Raw genomic sequence first — 14,950 nt, forward strand, 5'->3', positions numbered from 1 at the left:
ATTAGGGCCGATTGTGTGAAGGTTGTTCCTGTTGAGTTAGCCAAGGATATAGTTTTACTTATTTTTATCTTTCAATGACATGAATTTTATTAATCTAATTGCGGTATTGAGATTGTGCTATCACTATGCAACGTGGAATTGAATTACCTTGATGTTTGCCCGCTAGGTCATGATTTATACGATTGTAGGTAAAAAATGTTTATATTATTACAAGGCAACATACTAGTCTGACCTAGCCTTTGTTATTCAAGTTCATTTCTTTTTAATTTTGTTGCAAACTTACGATCAGGTCTCAAAGGTCAGTGTAAAAATAGAAAATAATGATAGTAAAGTACAGCACAAGTCGATTAATGTAATAATCATAACACAAAATTATGTCATAATCTTAGCCTAAGCCTTGGTAGGATGTGGGTTTGTTCCTAGTTATGGTAGCATGGTCCGGAGCGCGTCCACAAACAACGCTACATTATTCCCCCGTCGACTATACCGATACCTGACTCGTAGTAGTGTCACAGTAAACCAAGTACATTTGCACAGTATGCAGTACCTGGTAGGTAGTCTGCTTGTCCCTGTCGAGCGGCAGCGTGGTCCGCAGCTGTCCGCTGGTGGCGTGCACGCTGAAGGCGCGCCAGGCGCCGGCCGCGTCGCGCCGCACGCGGTACCGCACCGCGCCGTTGGGACCGATGTCCGCGTCTATCGCGCGGACTTCTACTACTGTAGTTCCGATTGTTGCGTTCTAAATAATTAAAAATGTTTTTTAGTACAAAGCTCAAAACTCGACCGCTTCTCGTGAAATTTTGTGTGCCTATTGGATAGGTCTGAGAATAGGACAACCTTATTTTTTCCCTCTGAACTAATTTACATGACAAAACAACGTTTGCTGAGACAGCAAACGTAAAAAGCATAGTATCTGTATAAAAGTATGATAGCTCATAACAGTTACAGAGCCGTCTTAAATTGATAGTGAAATATAAAATAGGTACTGAAACAAATTAATGTGCTGAAAAAGTGTAACGTTTTGTGAACTTTTCATTAACACACGTTATACTCTCAGAAAAGTCACATTTTTACTTAAATATCTTTTAAAATTAACAAATACTTACTTCAGGTACTTTAATAGTGACATTCTGAGGTGGATGTACAAAAACGGGTGCGTGGTCATTATAATCAGTTACGCATAGTTTCAACTCTCCTCGCACCGCGTTCGGTGGTATACCGAGATCTCTAGCTTCGACCACCAACGTGTAATTCCCAAAGCGATCCTTCAGCGATTGGCGAGCAAACAGACGGCCAGTGTTCGCATCACCGCCCACTTGCTCGAATCGGAACAGATCTGTTAAAATTATTAAGCAGGGTGTTATTATTTTCATATAGATACTTACTTTTGTGAAATTTTAAACCCCAAGAGATAGCAGTGACGTATCTCAGAATTATAAGCAAATCACTCGATAAATTTACAATTTTTGAGAAGAAATACACTTGGTTGTGGCCCCATAAGATTAGAATCAGGGTAGGTAGCAAAAGTCAGAATTATAACATAAACTATCTTGCTCGAGCATGGATGAGAAGTATTCATCTGTGTAACAACAATGAACTGGCCGACTTTAAAGCTACCATGAGATTTTCTATTACATCACACACTGTGTGACAAGTTACACGTTTAATCTCACACAAGTACCTCTCTATTAACGCTTTATAAATGAACATTGTTCTCATGTACTGACATAAATGTCACGGAAGAGAAAAAAGCGCGTTCTCACTTCCGTGTGTAAATTTCTATGGAACTATTTTATGGTCTAATCTAAGCGAATTACGTTAAAAAGGCATATCGCATAAGAAACTTATTATTTTATTAACTATTGTCTTTACCCGGTAAATCTATAGGTTACCCTACTGACGGCCCTAACCTATACGTTACTGTACTATGATATCAAGCCCACTACTGGGCCTCCATCTCTTTGATAACGCCACTTTCTGTCATTATTTAGGTTGGTACCTCAATAATATCAAGGTTGTTATTGTAGATCATCGATACCAGTGCCAGATTTAACCATATTAAACCAGCGCGAGTCCCGTCTTTTTGTTTTACGTTCTCAAATTATTCTGTTAGTTTTGCTGTGCTACCAACTTGTACGTGTGTAATGTAGTGTAAGAAGTACAAGCAAAACTTAAGCGGGCAGAGCTTCATTTAAAAAAATGTGGATCTCCTTTTTATTACATTTCCATTCGCAGGGCCCGTAGCATTCCCTACTCTTACAACGTGGTTAATCCGGCACCGATCTAACTAAATACTACTTTGGAAGAGCTCGTGGCTAAGCTATAACCGCATAAGTGATTCGATCACAGGTTAAGCTATGCTTGACGCGGTTGGTCCGTAGATGGGTGACCATCTTTGTCATAGCGAGTTCCTCCGTGTTTTCGGAAGGCACGTTAAATTGTGGGTCCCGGCTGTTATTCCTACATCTTTGACAGTCGTTACAGGTAGTCAGAAGCTTGAAAAGTCTGACAGGCAGTCTAACCAAGGGGTGTCGTGTTGGCCAGATAACTGTGTTGAGGAGGTCAGATAGGCAGTCGCCAGTGGCGAAGGGTGAATTTTCTGAGAAGGGAAGCCGGACCAAAAAAAAACCTTACCTTGCTTGTGATGCGTGAATTCTAGTTATTATGGCTTGTATCTTATATCTTGTACGATGAATTTTCTTTAGCATTCTTATTATGAACTACATGCGTATTAGCAAAAAATGTTTCTATCCTATGATTTCCGAAATCATGCAATGATAAACAACTACGGATATGTTTTTCGGTCTGAACATGTTTTTAGATGAATTTGTAAGATTATTAATATCATTAAATCCCGTGTGGCTCCATAAGCTGTTAGAATCTGAGCATAACAAGCAAGGAAAACAAAACATTTTATTTAATTTACAATTTCTCGTGAGCCAAGGATACTTGTTGTAAAAATAACTATTAAAATGTTTGAAAAACCCATCGCGTCGTTTATAATAAAATAATCATGTCAGGGCGAGCACGGCCTAAATGAATTACGTGCTTTTTATTTTCAAAACTCAACTTTGAAAAGGATGTTTCCTCAGTCAACAAATAATCTGTCAGGCAGCATTCTACGTTCACTAATGCCGCCATGCTATCGAAGTTACTCTATTATAACATATTACTACTTAAATAACAATGCTTCTATTAAAACTACAAACTAAAACAACTTACCTAAATACCTGCGTGAAATAGACGACTACCAAACAATATAACTAAACTGCACCACACTGCAATAACACGACACAAAACTATCACTAATTCACTCTTGTTTACACTAATTTACTCAAATAAATAAATTTCAACAATAGTACATGACCAATTCTAAATTATTATACTAATATCGAATGAAATGCAAATGGTCTGGTGAAAAAAATATAAACTTTGACAGATAAATGACCGCGAACCAAAAGTGAAAAGAAACTATCATTCTATCCCGTTCCGGCGGACAACGAAGTTCGGTATCATTCTATCTCGTTCTGGCGTATCTCTCCGTCCCTATAACTCGAAAAATTGCGGCTTCCCTAGCTCCTAAGATTGGCACGCTTTGTGACGTCAAGGTCACGATCGGTGCAATAGAAACTTTGTACTGGATTCCTGTTTCGCCTTACGAGTTACCTTAGTCCTTACTAACGACGACCAAATGTGCGTGAGCGGGATTTATTGCGCGGTGTATAATGGTAGGCGGATTTTTTTAATAGTTATTTTTAAAAGCAATTTTATTGTTATATCAGTACTATAACTTCGTAAATTATTAATTTGTTTCAATGATAATGAAAAATAATAGACACTAGTATTTTCTATATTTCGAAAGGGAAGCCGGTAGGAATCGAGTTGTATGGAGCCTTCGCCACTGGCAGTCGCTCCTTGTAAAACACTGGTACTTAGCTGAAACCGGTTGGACTGGTAACCGACCCCAAAATAGTTGGGAAAAGGCTAGGCCGATGATGAAACATACAAAAAAAAGAAACATTTCATATAGTTCTCACCATGTCCTTTCCCGCCAACCAAATGGAACTGCACGCGTCCATTAGGCGCGGCGTTATCATCAGCGTCAGTGGCCGACACCGATAGGATCGGCTCGCGATGGTTGTGGAACTCCGTTATGGTCGTACACTCCGACGGCACGAACAGGACTGGAGGGTTGTCGTTCACGTCTTCTATGTATACACTAAGAAATATAAAGTATTAGGTATATAAGTGGGCAGTTGCTCAGTCACTTCAAAGCATGTTGGTAAACTTTACAAAAGTTCAGCCAACATACAGCTAGTATAATACATTTGTAATTTTATTACTTTTTTTGAACTTTTTTTCAACTTTACAACTAAAATAATTAGTAATACTAAATATGGTAACACTTTCTATGAAAGGGTAAACTGTGTCGTAACGGAACATGTTACGGCGCCATATTTTCAGGCTTCCTTTTCTTCGACACATACGGCAGCAGAAGAAAAGATTATCCCCTCTCACTTTAATTGATCACGCTAGCCGCTTGTGATAAGTAGAACAATTTTAAAAATTAATAGCTTAAGTTATCATTTTGTCGAGAGTCCTGAACCGCGATTTTTCTTTTTTGACCAGAAAAGGTGATTCTATAACATACATTGCCAGTTATCTACTTACATAATTTGTTTAAAAGCATTCCGGCTTTCCCCGCTGAGGTATCCAAACTGGTAATTGTCCCAGGCTTCTATCACCATGTTGTACGTCGCCTGCGTCTCTCTATCCAACCAGTCTGATACCGTCAGGGCACCTGTCTCTGCGTTTATTAGGAATTTACCCTACAAATAGAACAGGTGTTTTTTAATTTAAATAAAATTGAATAAATTCACCATGCTTAAAAGTCGAAATTATGAAGAAGAACATTAATTAAACTTTATTTTAATGTAACAACTTCTGTCGCGTCAGTTAGACGGCAGATTTTCTGAATTTACTGGACCTATACACACTAATCACATCTTTTATTCCATGTGTAGTAACTTTACAGATGGGAAATAGCAAAAAAAGATCACGTAACACAAACGAACAAAAAAATAGAACTTGCTCTTTTTAAGTAAGATCATTTCTCAAAATTATGCCACAAATTGAACAGTTACCTTAATAGGAACAATTCCATAGCTAAAAATCATGAATTGCTTTTTTTCATGGCAAACCTTTTTATTTTTGATGTCACGTTTCACGCAGCACGAGCAAGTTAATAGTTCCCGTAAAGATATCAAAATTATGTGGGTTTAAAAATAAATTACGGAATAGGCAATGACAAACGTTATTTTTTAATATATTATAGCCGTAGGATTTCTACAAGTCATGTCATCATTGCTTTGGCATCATACAATAGTAAATTATTTCATAACTTAACACATTTTTATGACATAAAGTATCTTATAAAATGATTGTCTACACAGGAATTCTCACAGTAACCATTTTCATTTAATCAGATTCAGAACCCCTGGATATTTAGAATAACAAAATCATGATCATACATTGAGTTCCCTATTTGCATATACATGATTAGTTAACCTCTCAAATTGTATCTAAAGTATTAATTATACCTGTGTGGACATCCGGTCTAGTAAATAGGTGATCTTTCCATATTCCCCGGAATCTGCATCTTTAGCTAATATGTTAGCAATAGTCGTCCCCGGCTCCACATCCTCAAGTACCCGGTATTCAAATGCCGACGATTCGAATATTGGATTGTTGTCGTTTTCATCTAATACCTGTTGTCAAAATATAAAAAAAAAAATCTTTTAAAATTAAATATAGAAAATTATCTGACAGGTAAGTAAGGCCTTTTGCCAAATAATGGAGCTTCTGAGCAATTATTTCAAACTGTTTTTGACACTTTATAGTATAAGAAAGAGGCAGATAAACACAGAATTCGGGGTTTAGTGTATGAGTACTGGTATAGGTAGCTATTTTTGTTTACACGATGTGTGCCTGACAAGATTTCTTCTATTTTATGTGCTTTAAGACAAGTGAAAACAAAACATAAAGTTACTGTCCAGAAAACGAATATAATAATGTCGTATTTATAACTTAGCATCAAGTTAGTCACTGAAATTATTGAATGCAACATAATTGTTTGTTTTCCTCAAACAAATATGGATAAGTTACATATATGATGCGTATATACTTGTGTTTCTCTTATCGTTATTATAATTAGTAATACAATAAATACAATTAATTAATCTACGTTAACTACATTGTTTTACAAGGTTTATTGCGCATTGGCGATACTAGCGCCATCTAGTTTAATAATGATAATCTATATGTGCAGATATAGTAAAAACAATTTAATTCTTTAAGAAATAGGTGCAGATAATTTTAAAATATTACATACCTATGACATGGTACAAGGTATACATGGTATACATGACATGGTATTGACATACCTATTTATCTTTAAGATAAATTCCTTTCTTACTTGTCAATTGATTGCCAAAATTCAAAATTTCGATAAAATCACGCCTAAACAATAGGAGTTCTATTCTATAAAGATAAAGTAACTCATCCATTTTTAACTGACCTGTATAAATATATCAACGACAGAATATCTTGGAGGCACCCCACTGTCTACTGCTTTAACAGTGAGATTGATCCAGGGATACAACTCATGGTCTATCTTACTGGCGACTACCAGTTCACCCGTCTTGCTTTCCATATGCACTAGGCTTAGGAGTTCTTCACGACCTAAAGAGATACCAGATTGAGTTAGAATAACAGGAACGATAATACTCCTTCTTAATTATTACAGTCGGTCACAGTACAGCAGTATTGAATTATATGCTTCGTCTGCTAAATCTTGCTGGCATTACCATTGATTGGAAATCTTCAGTGTGGCTTCAAACTGTTTTTGATGGTTTCTTCCAGTTGTAATTGTAATCATTTATTTGTCAAACTTGGATTTATTTATGGGGAAAACCGTTTATTTGTCAAACTCTTTATCGTCAGTCAAGTGCGAAACGTTTTATTACCAAACCCGAAAAATAAACCTAAAAATACTTGCCTTCAAGATAATAACTGACACTCTTATTCTTATCTGCATCATCAGCTATCACCGTCGCGATATTGACTCCATTCTTAGAATTTTCAGTGATTGAGGCCTTATAAAGAGGTTTTCTGAATACAGGGTTGTTATCATTTTCATCGTCGACAACTATTGTGAGGGTTGCTGATGCAGTCTGTTTGGGACCAGGGTCGATAGCTGCCATATCCTCCACTGATATAACCAGTTTGATTACTTCAAGCTTTTCTCTATCTAAAAGTCTGAGGAAGCATAAAATTATTTGAACTAGTAAAAGGAAACACGTTTACGTGTTACATTGGAAAAAAATAATCTCCGAAGCTTTATAAGCAAATCGTACGTGTAGGAAAATTCAACGAGAGATACGGGCTTGTACTACATATTCCTTAAAATATTGTTTTCTGTCATTGAAGTGAGACAGCTCTATATTATAGCGGCGTCTCGCTTCCACAATAGTTTAATACAGTTTACAAATCGCAGTCATGACTTGAATGTTTTCCGCAAACAGGCAAGTCGTTCCCTCTCAGCTAATTAAACACTGCTAAGTATTAACATGTCTCGGTCATTTATTCTAGGACTGAATAGGTAATTAAAGTAGTTCATAATTGTTTATAATTATTTACCTGGCAACTTTCAACGTCCCATCAACAGCGTTCAAATCGAACAGTGACAGGTAGTCATATTCAGCAAAGGATATAGGTATTCCGTCCTCGTTTCTGGCAACACTGCCGCTCTTATCAATGGCGTAGCGCAGCACTGGCTGTTCGTCGGGATCGTAGGCTACAGCGCGGTAGATTTCCGTTCCTACCTAAATTGTAAATATGTTTTTTTTTTAACACTAAAGCATTTTTAGAATGTGTTGATGTATTGGCAAAAAATAAGGGATGTTTGTGAAAAGGATATTTTATTAAAAATCACGATTTTGATGTTTTTGTAAAAAAAAACAGTGAGTTTTGAAGAATGGTGGTGGGCCTCCTTGATGAATGCAATATATTATCGGTAATATTGACCTGAGTATTCTCTTTGACGGTGATAGTACCAGGTTCGACCAACACGGGCGGCTTGTTGTTGACGTCTACTATAGTAATGTTGACGAGGACAGCGGCGCTCAGTTGATGTTCACCTATTCCTCCATCTATCGCCACCTAGATGTGATAGAATACTTTTTGTACATTTTCACTTTTGGAATGGGCTCAGGAATGAGCTTAAATTTTCTACGATTATTTTACAGTACATGGGCTTTATTATGAATGAAAAACGAATATTTTTTTCAAGCCAATTTGTCAAGTTCAGGCGTAAGGTAAAAAAAAACATCTGATCAGACTGTATTCATAATTCTCTACTTCTCTTCTTTTTAATTATTCAATACTTATAAGGGAATGGAATAATATTTTTAATTTAATCCCTGTGGCGCAAAGGGTTTCACAAACCTTTGTGCACACAAAGACACCTAGACTTAGGACAAGCATCCGAGGATCACACAAAGTTCTACGCGGGGATCGAACCCACAATGCGGCTATCCGTGCAGAATTATGATGATGATGATGTCCTCCTAGAAGCCCTGGCATATACTGGCATCTTGGTTTCGATCATGTGCACGTATACAACGTGTCCCAAAATTCAACGATAAGCCGGCGCCAAAAGGTAGACCTGCTCATGAGTACATAAGGAAAAATAATAAAAAAAATATAGCTAGTTTTTTTTTTTAGTTACAAGGAAAATTTAGAATTCCTTTGAAATTTTACACCCATCATGATATTTTGAACGACCACGATGACAATTTCTCAAATATGCTTAAGATTTTTTTTTTATCTTATACCTAAATAGTGCTATTATACACCACAACTCTTAAAAACACCAAATTGCCCGCAGTTTTTACACAAAAAACGTTCAAAATCATTTTTTTCCCTAAAATTATGAAATATTTTTACTCTTAGTGTACTTTGACTCATGGTCTTGTAAAAAAAAAGTATGGACACCACTATGGCAAGTTGTTTTTAAAATTGGCGCAACTAATCAAGATTCTAAAAAGGTATAATACTCCAAAATAACTGGCCACAAAAAAAAAATATGTCTACCATTTGTAAACAATACCCAAATTCATTAATTGTTCATGTTGTTAGTAATAAATATTATAATGTTCCAAAAATGAATAAAACAATGGAAACTATTTTTGTAATTAATTTATTAAATAATTAACATTACAGTAAATGTTCAAACTGTTTTCCTCCGGCGTTAATACAGGCACGACATCGCCTTAAAAAGGACCTTTTTATCTTTCTTGCATATCTTCTTGCATTGATATGTGCCGCAGTCTGAGTTATTTCATGCCGAAGCTCATCTAATGTCGCAATCGGTTTCGCGTAGACCCTGTCTTTGAGACAACCCCAATAAAAAAAGTCCAGGGGGTTTAGGTCGGGTGATCGGGGTGGCCATAAGATAGGACCAAGTCGCCCGATCCAACGCCCCGGGAACTCTTGGTCTAGGTATTGTCTCACAGGACTAGCGTAATGAGCTGGGCGACCATCATTTTGAAACCACATATTTTGAAGGTCACTTAAGGGGACGTCTTCTAGTAATTCTGGCAAATTATTTTGTAGAAAGTTCAAATAACTGTCCCCATCCAAGTTTCCTTGTAATTCAAAAGGCCCAATCACTTTTCCATTTAATATTCCCGTCCATAAATTAACCTTAAATTGATATTGGGATTTCTCTTGTCTCATCACATGTGGATTCTCATTGCTCCAGCTGTGTAGGTTGTGAAGATTTAAATAACCATCTTTCTTGCAGGTTGATTCATCCGACCATAATATTTTTCCCAGGAACTGAGGGTCTTCCCGGTGCTTTTGAAGCATCACACGACAAAATGCGATTCGCAGTGGATAGTCCCGAGGTAGCAATGTTTGCACACGTCTGTAATGATAAGGGTGCAATCGGTGACGTTTTAAAATTCGATGTGCTGTACTTTTTGGGATTCCCGTAGTTGCTTCTATGGCACGTACTGAGGTAGTTGAATCAATGTTTATTTCATTGAGAACTTCTTCATCACATTCCGATCTAGGTCTTCCAGCGTTTCTTCTAGCTGAAGGCAAACGACCCTCCGAAAACGCTTGATGCACATTAATAAATACTCGATAATCAGGATATCTTTGAGCGTTCGGGTACCTTTCTCGATACAGTCTGCTCGCAGCGTTAGCATTACACCGACATTCGCCATAAATGAGGTGCATGTTAGCGTATTCTACCGACGTGTATGGTAGCGGCATGATAACGCGTAACAGCCCAAAATACGGCAAAAGTCCAAATCACAAAACAATGTCACAGTCCAAAATAATGCCAGGTCAGTTCAGTTCACAGATCACTTAAATTCAGTCCAAAATGTAAAGCCAAAAGTCGTTAGTACGAGAGCTACGTCAATTGAATACGGATATGCGCAAGCAATACGGAGGAGCAGAGCGTACTGACTTGCTGAGAACATGATCTCTCTACTTGAATTATTGTCATACAACAATATACCTATCTATCCCTCTCTACCTTACACATCTCGCTATCTCTCTCTCTCTCTCTAAATTTTGAATGTTATCGTACATTCCATAAAATTCTAGGAATTTGCAACATCTGGCTAATTTTGTACAAAAAGTAAAAGTGATTTCTACGAATAAGAACAATTGAGAAATTTGGGTATTGTTTACAAATGGTAGACATATTTTTTTTTTGTGGCCAGTTATTTTGGAGTATTATACCTTTTTAGAATCTTGATTAGTTGCGCCAATTTTAAAAACAACTTGCCGTAGTGGTGTCCATACTTTTTTTTTACAAGACCATGAGTCAAAGTACACTAAGAGTAAAAATATTTCATAATTTTAGGGAAAAAAATGATTTTGAACGTTTTTTGTGTAAAAACTGCGGGCAATTTGGTGTTTTTAAGAGTTGTGGTGTATAATAGCACTATTTAGGTATAAGATAAAAAAAAATCTTAAGCATATTTGAGAAATTGTCATCGTGGTCGCTCAAAATATCATGATGGGTGTAAAATTTCAAAGGAATTCTGAATTTTTCTTGTAACTAAAAAAAAAAACTAGTTACATTTTTTTTATTATTTTTCCTTATGTACTCATGAGCAGGTCTACCTTTTGGCGCCGGCTTATCGTTGAATTTTGGGACACGTTGTATATGACTTGCGAAAGCAAACTTGGCTTTGAACACGCGGTCACAAGTAGCGCATTAGAGGTGTATGACGTACCACGGTGAGCGTGTACCGGTTGGTGTTGTGCGCGGTCCTGTCGGGGTCGAGCGCGGCGCCGGCGGCCACGCTGAGGCGGCCGGAGCGCGCGTCCAGCACGAACTTGTCGCGCGCGCCGCGCGTCACGCGGTACGACACCACGTTGTTGGGCGCAGAGCCGTCCGCGTCGCGGGCCTTCACCTGCAGGCGGGCCATACTTTTCTCATGAGGAGTGAAGGGTGGGCTTTTTAAAACTATCCCTTGAAAAAGAGTCCAAAGGCCAAAGCCAGCCAGAGTCACGCAAAGCAGGCGCGAGCGATCCCGTGACTCTGACTAAAGCAGTAGAAGGGGCTCGGGGTGTTTTTAGTCAGTGAAAGTCCCACATATCACTACGCCGTGCCCTCGACGTGTGTTGAAGTCATTAGCTTTTTACCCCGGAAACAAAATATTACGAGTATTGAATGTACATTATTTTACTAAATAATTTGAAGGACTGAATATATACTATAGGGGGGATAGCATGCGACAAGCAGCTTAGTTTTAGATACATTTTCTATCTAAATATGTAATTTGGAGAACTGAAGAATTATAACCGGCCACCCTAGTCCAGTCGAGAAATACAATACCCCCATAACTTTGTAACTTTTTTAGGAAATTCCACCACGCCTGTGTTCCTTGTCTCTTGTAACTGGTAACATAGCTAGACACTAACAAGCTCTTTGCAAAGTAACAAATAGAACAAAACATGATCTATATTGATGAAAATGCACAGAAATAAATTCTTTACCTCAAGCACACTGGTACCGCCCGGCATATCTTCTGGTATAGACCGTTTGTACATCATCTGTTGGAACATCGGCGCGTGGTCATTCACGTCTTGCACGTAGATTGTTACTGGCACTGTGGACGATAGAGATGGCTCGCCAAAGTCGCGGGCTCGTACCTATAACATAAAATTTATAAGATTTCATTGTAAATTTTATGTAAGTGGTCGTAAGATTACATTCCGTCTATTACGATTACATTAGCTCTACTGAATTTCAAAAAATATTTACAATATTTTTTAGACAACAAAAACATACAACCAGCTCTTTTTTGAAGCCAGGAGATAGCACCATATTTCCTCACCATCACCATCACCGCTTCCTACATAGGAATCACAAGGTCTAGCTATGGAAAATTAGATAACACAGTAGTAGCACCCTGTCTATTTATGAACCGGGTAAATGGAGTGGTCAATATCTGAACATACCCACTTTTTATAACCATGCTACTGTAGGACAAAAATGTAAAACAAAAATACTTACAGTAAGATGTATAGGCCTCAAGTTGCTATTATCTCCTGGTATCTGCTCAAAGTCGAGCCCGTCAACCGGAGTGATGATCCCCAAGTTGGGATCAATCGAGAAGTTGTTCTTGTAATCACCGCCGACAATCGAATACTCTATGTGGCTGTTTTTTGTACCTATAAACAAATATTAAACGAAATATAGCATGCTAAATATAAGAAATTGTTTTTGAGTTCATAATTGTAGCTAGACTATTATTGTTAGGGCAGATGTAATCTGCAAGTTGTAAAAATATCAAATATTTTTTAAACCTCCTGGGTCAAAATGAAATGCTATTCTAAAGGTATCAAAACACAGCTATTTTATATACGTTGAATGATGATAAAAAAATCAACATAATCGATTCATTCAGTCCAAAGCTCTGAGGTAAAGAAAAAATTACAAAATGAAGAAGTTAATTAAAAAATACTTAATAGTAGTTTATTTGATTACATTATTGTCAGTGTTTTCAAGAAATTTAAAAGAAACCATACCAGTGGTTTTAAATAACTGTATCTGAGGTATTACACAGAGTATTAGCTCCAATGCGAGTATCAAAACAAGTGACAAGGTAAGCCTAAGGAGATTAACCTAAATGAAACTGCCTTGACCAAGGTAACTGGATCAATGAAAACCTTTTTGGAGTACGCACACATAGTAACAATATTAAATAGAATGATACATGATATTGTACTAGGTTTTACTATTACTATTAACTTAAATTATGAAATAGTACTTATGAAATATCTTTTCACTTGCACACATTTCACTGAACAAAAATTAGGTAAGGCCTGTACTAAATTTACCAGACAACTGATAAAAATAAAATAAAATAAAAAAAACATATCACAATGCTAACCTTCCAGTCTCATAAGGCAAAACAGTCATGAAATAATATCGTTATTTTTACAAATTATCTGTTCGAGTCGACATTTTCTCTTCGGCTATGCTAGGAGAAACGTCGAAACAAAGTCAGGGGTCATAACTCACTTTTGAACCAGACAAATGTGGTGTTCTCATAATGAGTAAACAAATGCAGTGTTTTGACAGTGAAGTTTTTTAGACAAAAAGAGACATCAATAGTCATGAACTGTATATTTCTTCATCCCAACTAATATTATAAATGCGAAAGTAACTTTGTCTGTCTTTTTGTCTCCTTCTCTATCGCTAGTTACGTTAGTTACGCTTTCACGTCTAAACCACTGAACTGATTTTAATGAAATTTGGTACAGAGATAGAGTTGACATTGAGAAAGAACATAGGATAGTTTTTATCCCGGTCTTTGGAAGAGTGCTCTTGGAAACGCGATATAACCGACCTCGACGCGGGCGAAAAGCTAGTCTAGGAATAAAAGCATTTTACTTACCATTCAAATCCATGTCCCTAGCTTCCAAAACCAGTGGATTCTCAAACTGCTTTTCATTTTCGAGCAATCTTGCCTCATACTTTTTAGCCAAAAACATCGGAGCATTATCGTTAACATCCTCTATGTTGATAATTAACTGGGCTGTGTTCCTGTTGCCTTTGCCTAAGTCATCTCTCGCTTCGACTGTCAAATAATGGCGCGTAACGAGTTCGCGATCGAAGCTGTCACCGCCCGCCTGTTTTACTGTTATTACTCCTGATACGGGGTTTAAATTCAATCTGAAATATGTTATAACATTATATCACTGGTAAACATATAAACAAATAAAGGTAACTTGACATATCTAAGGAGTGCAGGTTTAGGCAAACATAAAATAATGCGACAGAAGAATGTATAAGACGTTCCGCATCATGTTTCCAGTTCGTTTATGGAGTTCGGTTACTTGTTTCTAAAGTAGACCATTTCACTAGTCCAGTAACACTAGGTAGGTAAACGAGAGAGAGCACATATCAGGGATAGGTAGTCAATTAACTGTGTGACACTGATTGATTGTAAAATTTAACGAAATTGTTATCATAGTACTTACAAATTAGCAATGCTTCCTCCTAAACTGGTGTATCTAATTCCTCTAGTACCATAATTATCGGAGTCCTGGTCTAACGCCTGTACCCAGGCTACAGTTGTACCTACTCCACAATTCTCTGGTATAGATACAGTGTATAAAGATTCTGTGAATTCCGGAAAGTTGTCGTTTTCATCCTTTATGTGAACTACTATTGGCACTATGCTGAAAATAAAATAAATAAATAACATTAAGTACATAATTATTGCTGTAATATCTAAACATATAGAGGCGTAAGAAGACGCGACTTTTTTCAAAATTTAACTGCATCTCTACCATGCTATCTTCTCCGATGGGAAATTGAAAGAAGCGCCACTCAAGTCTTCATTTCAAAAGGCAA

At 37.1% G+C, this 14,950-nt stretch overlaps 1 protein-coding gene across 1 annotated transcript in view; it reads right to left on the reverse strand.

Annotated features, from left to right (window-relative positions):
• Positions 1–14,950, reverse strand: part of LOC113497743 (cadherin-23) — a 33,185-nt gene that overhangs the window by 5,060 nt on the left and 13,175 nt on the right. The window contains exons 9-22 of the mRNA XM_026877437.1: positions 14,575–14,775; positions 13,989–14,266; positions 12,602–12,759; positions 12,082–12,237; positions 11,316–11,495; positions 8,083–8,217; positions 7,696–7,880; positions 7,055–7,314; positions 6,575–6,738; positions 5,598–5,765; positions 4,669–4,826; positions 4,035–4,216; positions 1,104–1,333; positions 548–736 (exon numbers count right to left, since the gene is read on the reverse strand). Coding sequence (XP_026733238.1) covers positions 548–736; positions 1,104–1,333; positions 4,035–4,216; positions 4,669–4,826; positions 5,598–5,765; positions 6,575–6,738; positions 7,055–7,314; positions 7,696–7,880; positions 8,083–8,217; positions 11,316–11,495; positions 12,082–12,237; positions 12,602–12,759; positions 13,989–14,266; positions 14,575–14,775 — 2,644 coding nt within the window. The remainder of the gene's footprint in view (positions 1–547; positions 737–1,103; positions 1,334–4,034; positions 4,217–4,668; positions 4,827–5,597; positions 5,766–6,574; positions 6,739–7,054; positions 7,315–7,695; positions 7,881–8,082; positions 8,218–11,315; positions 11,496–12,081; positions 12,238–12,601; positions 12,760–13,988; positions 14,267–14,574; positions 14,776–14,950) is intronic.

Source organism: Trichoplusia ni, chromosome 9 (assembly GCF_003590095.1).
Source record: "Trichoplusia ni isolate ovarian cell line Hi5 chromosome 9, tn1, whole genome shotgun sequence".
Classification (NCBI taxonomy): Eukaryota; Metazoa; Arthropoda; class Insecta; order Lepidoptera; family Noctuidae; genus Trichoplusia; species Trichoplusia ni.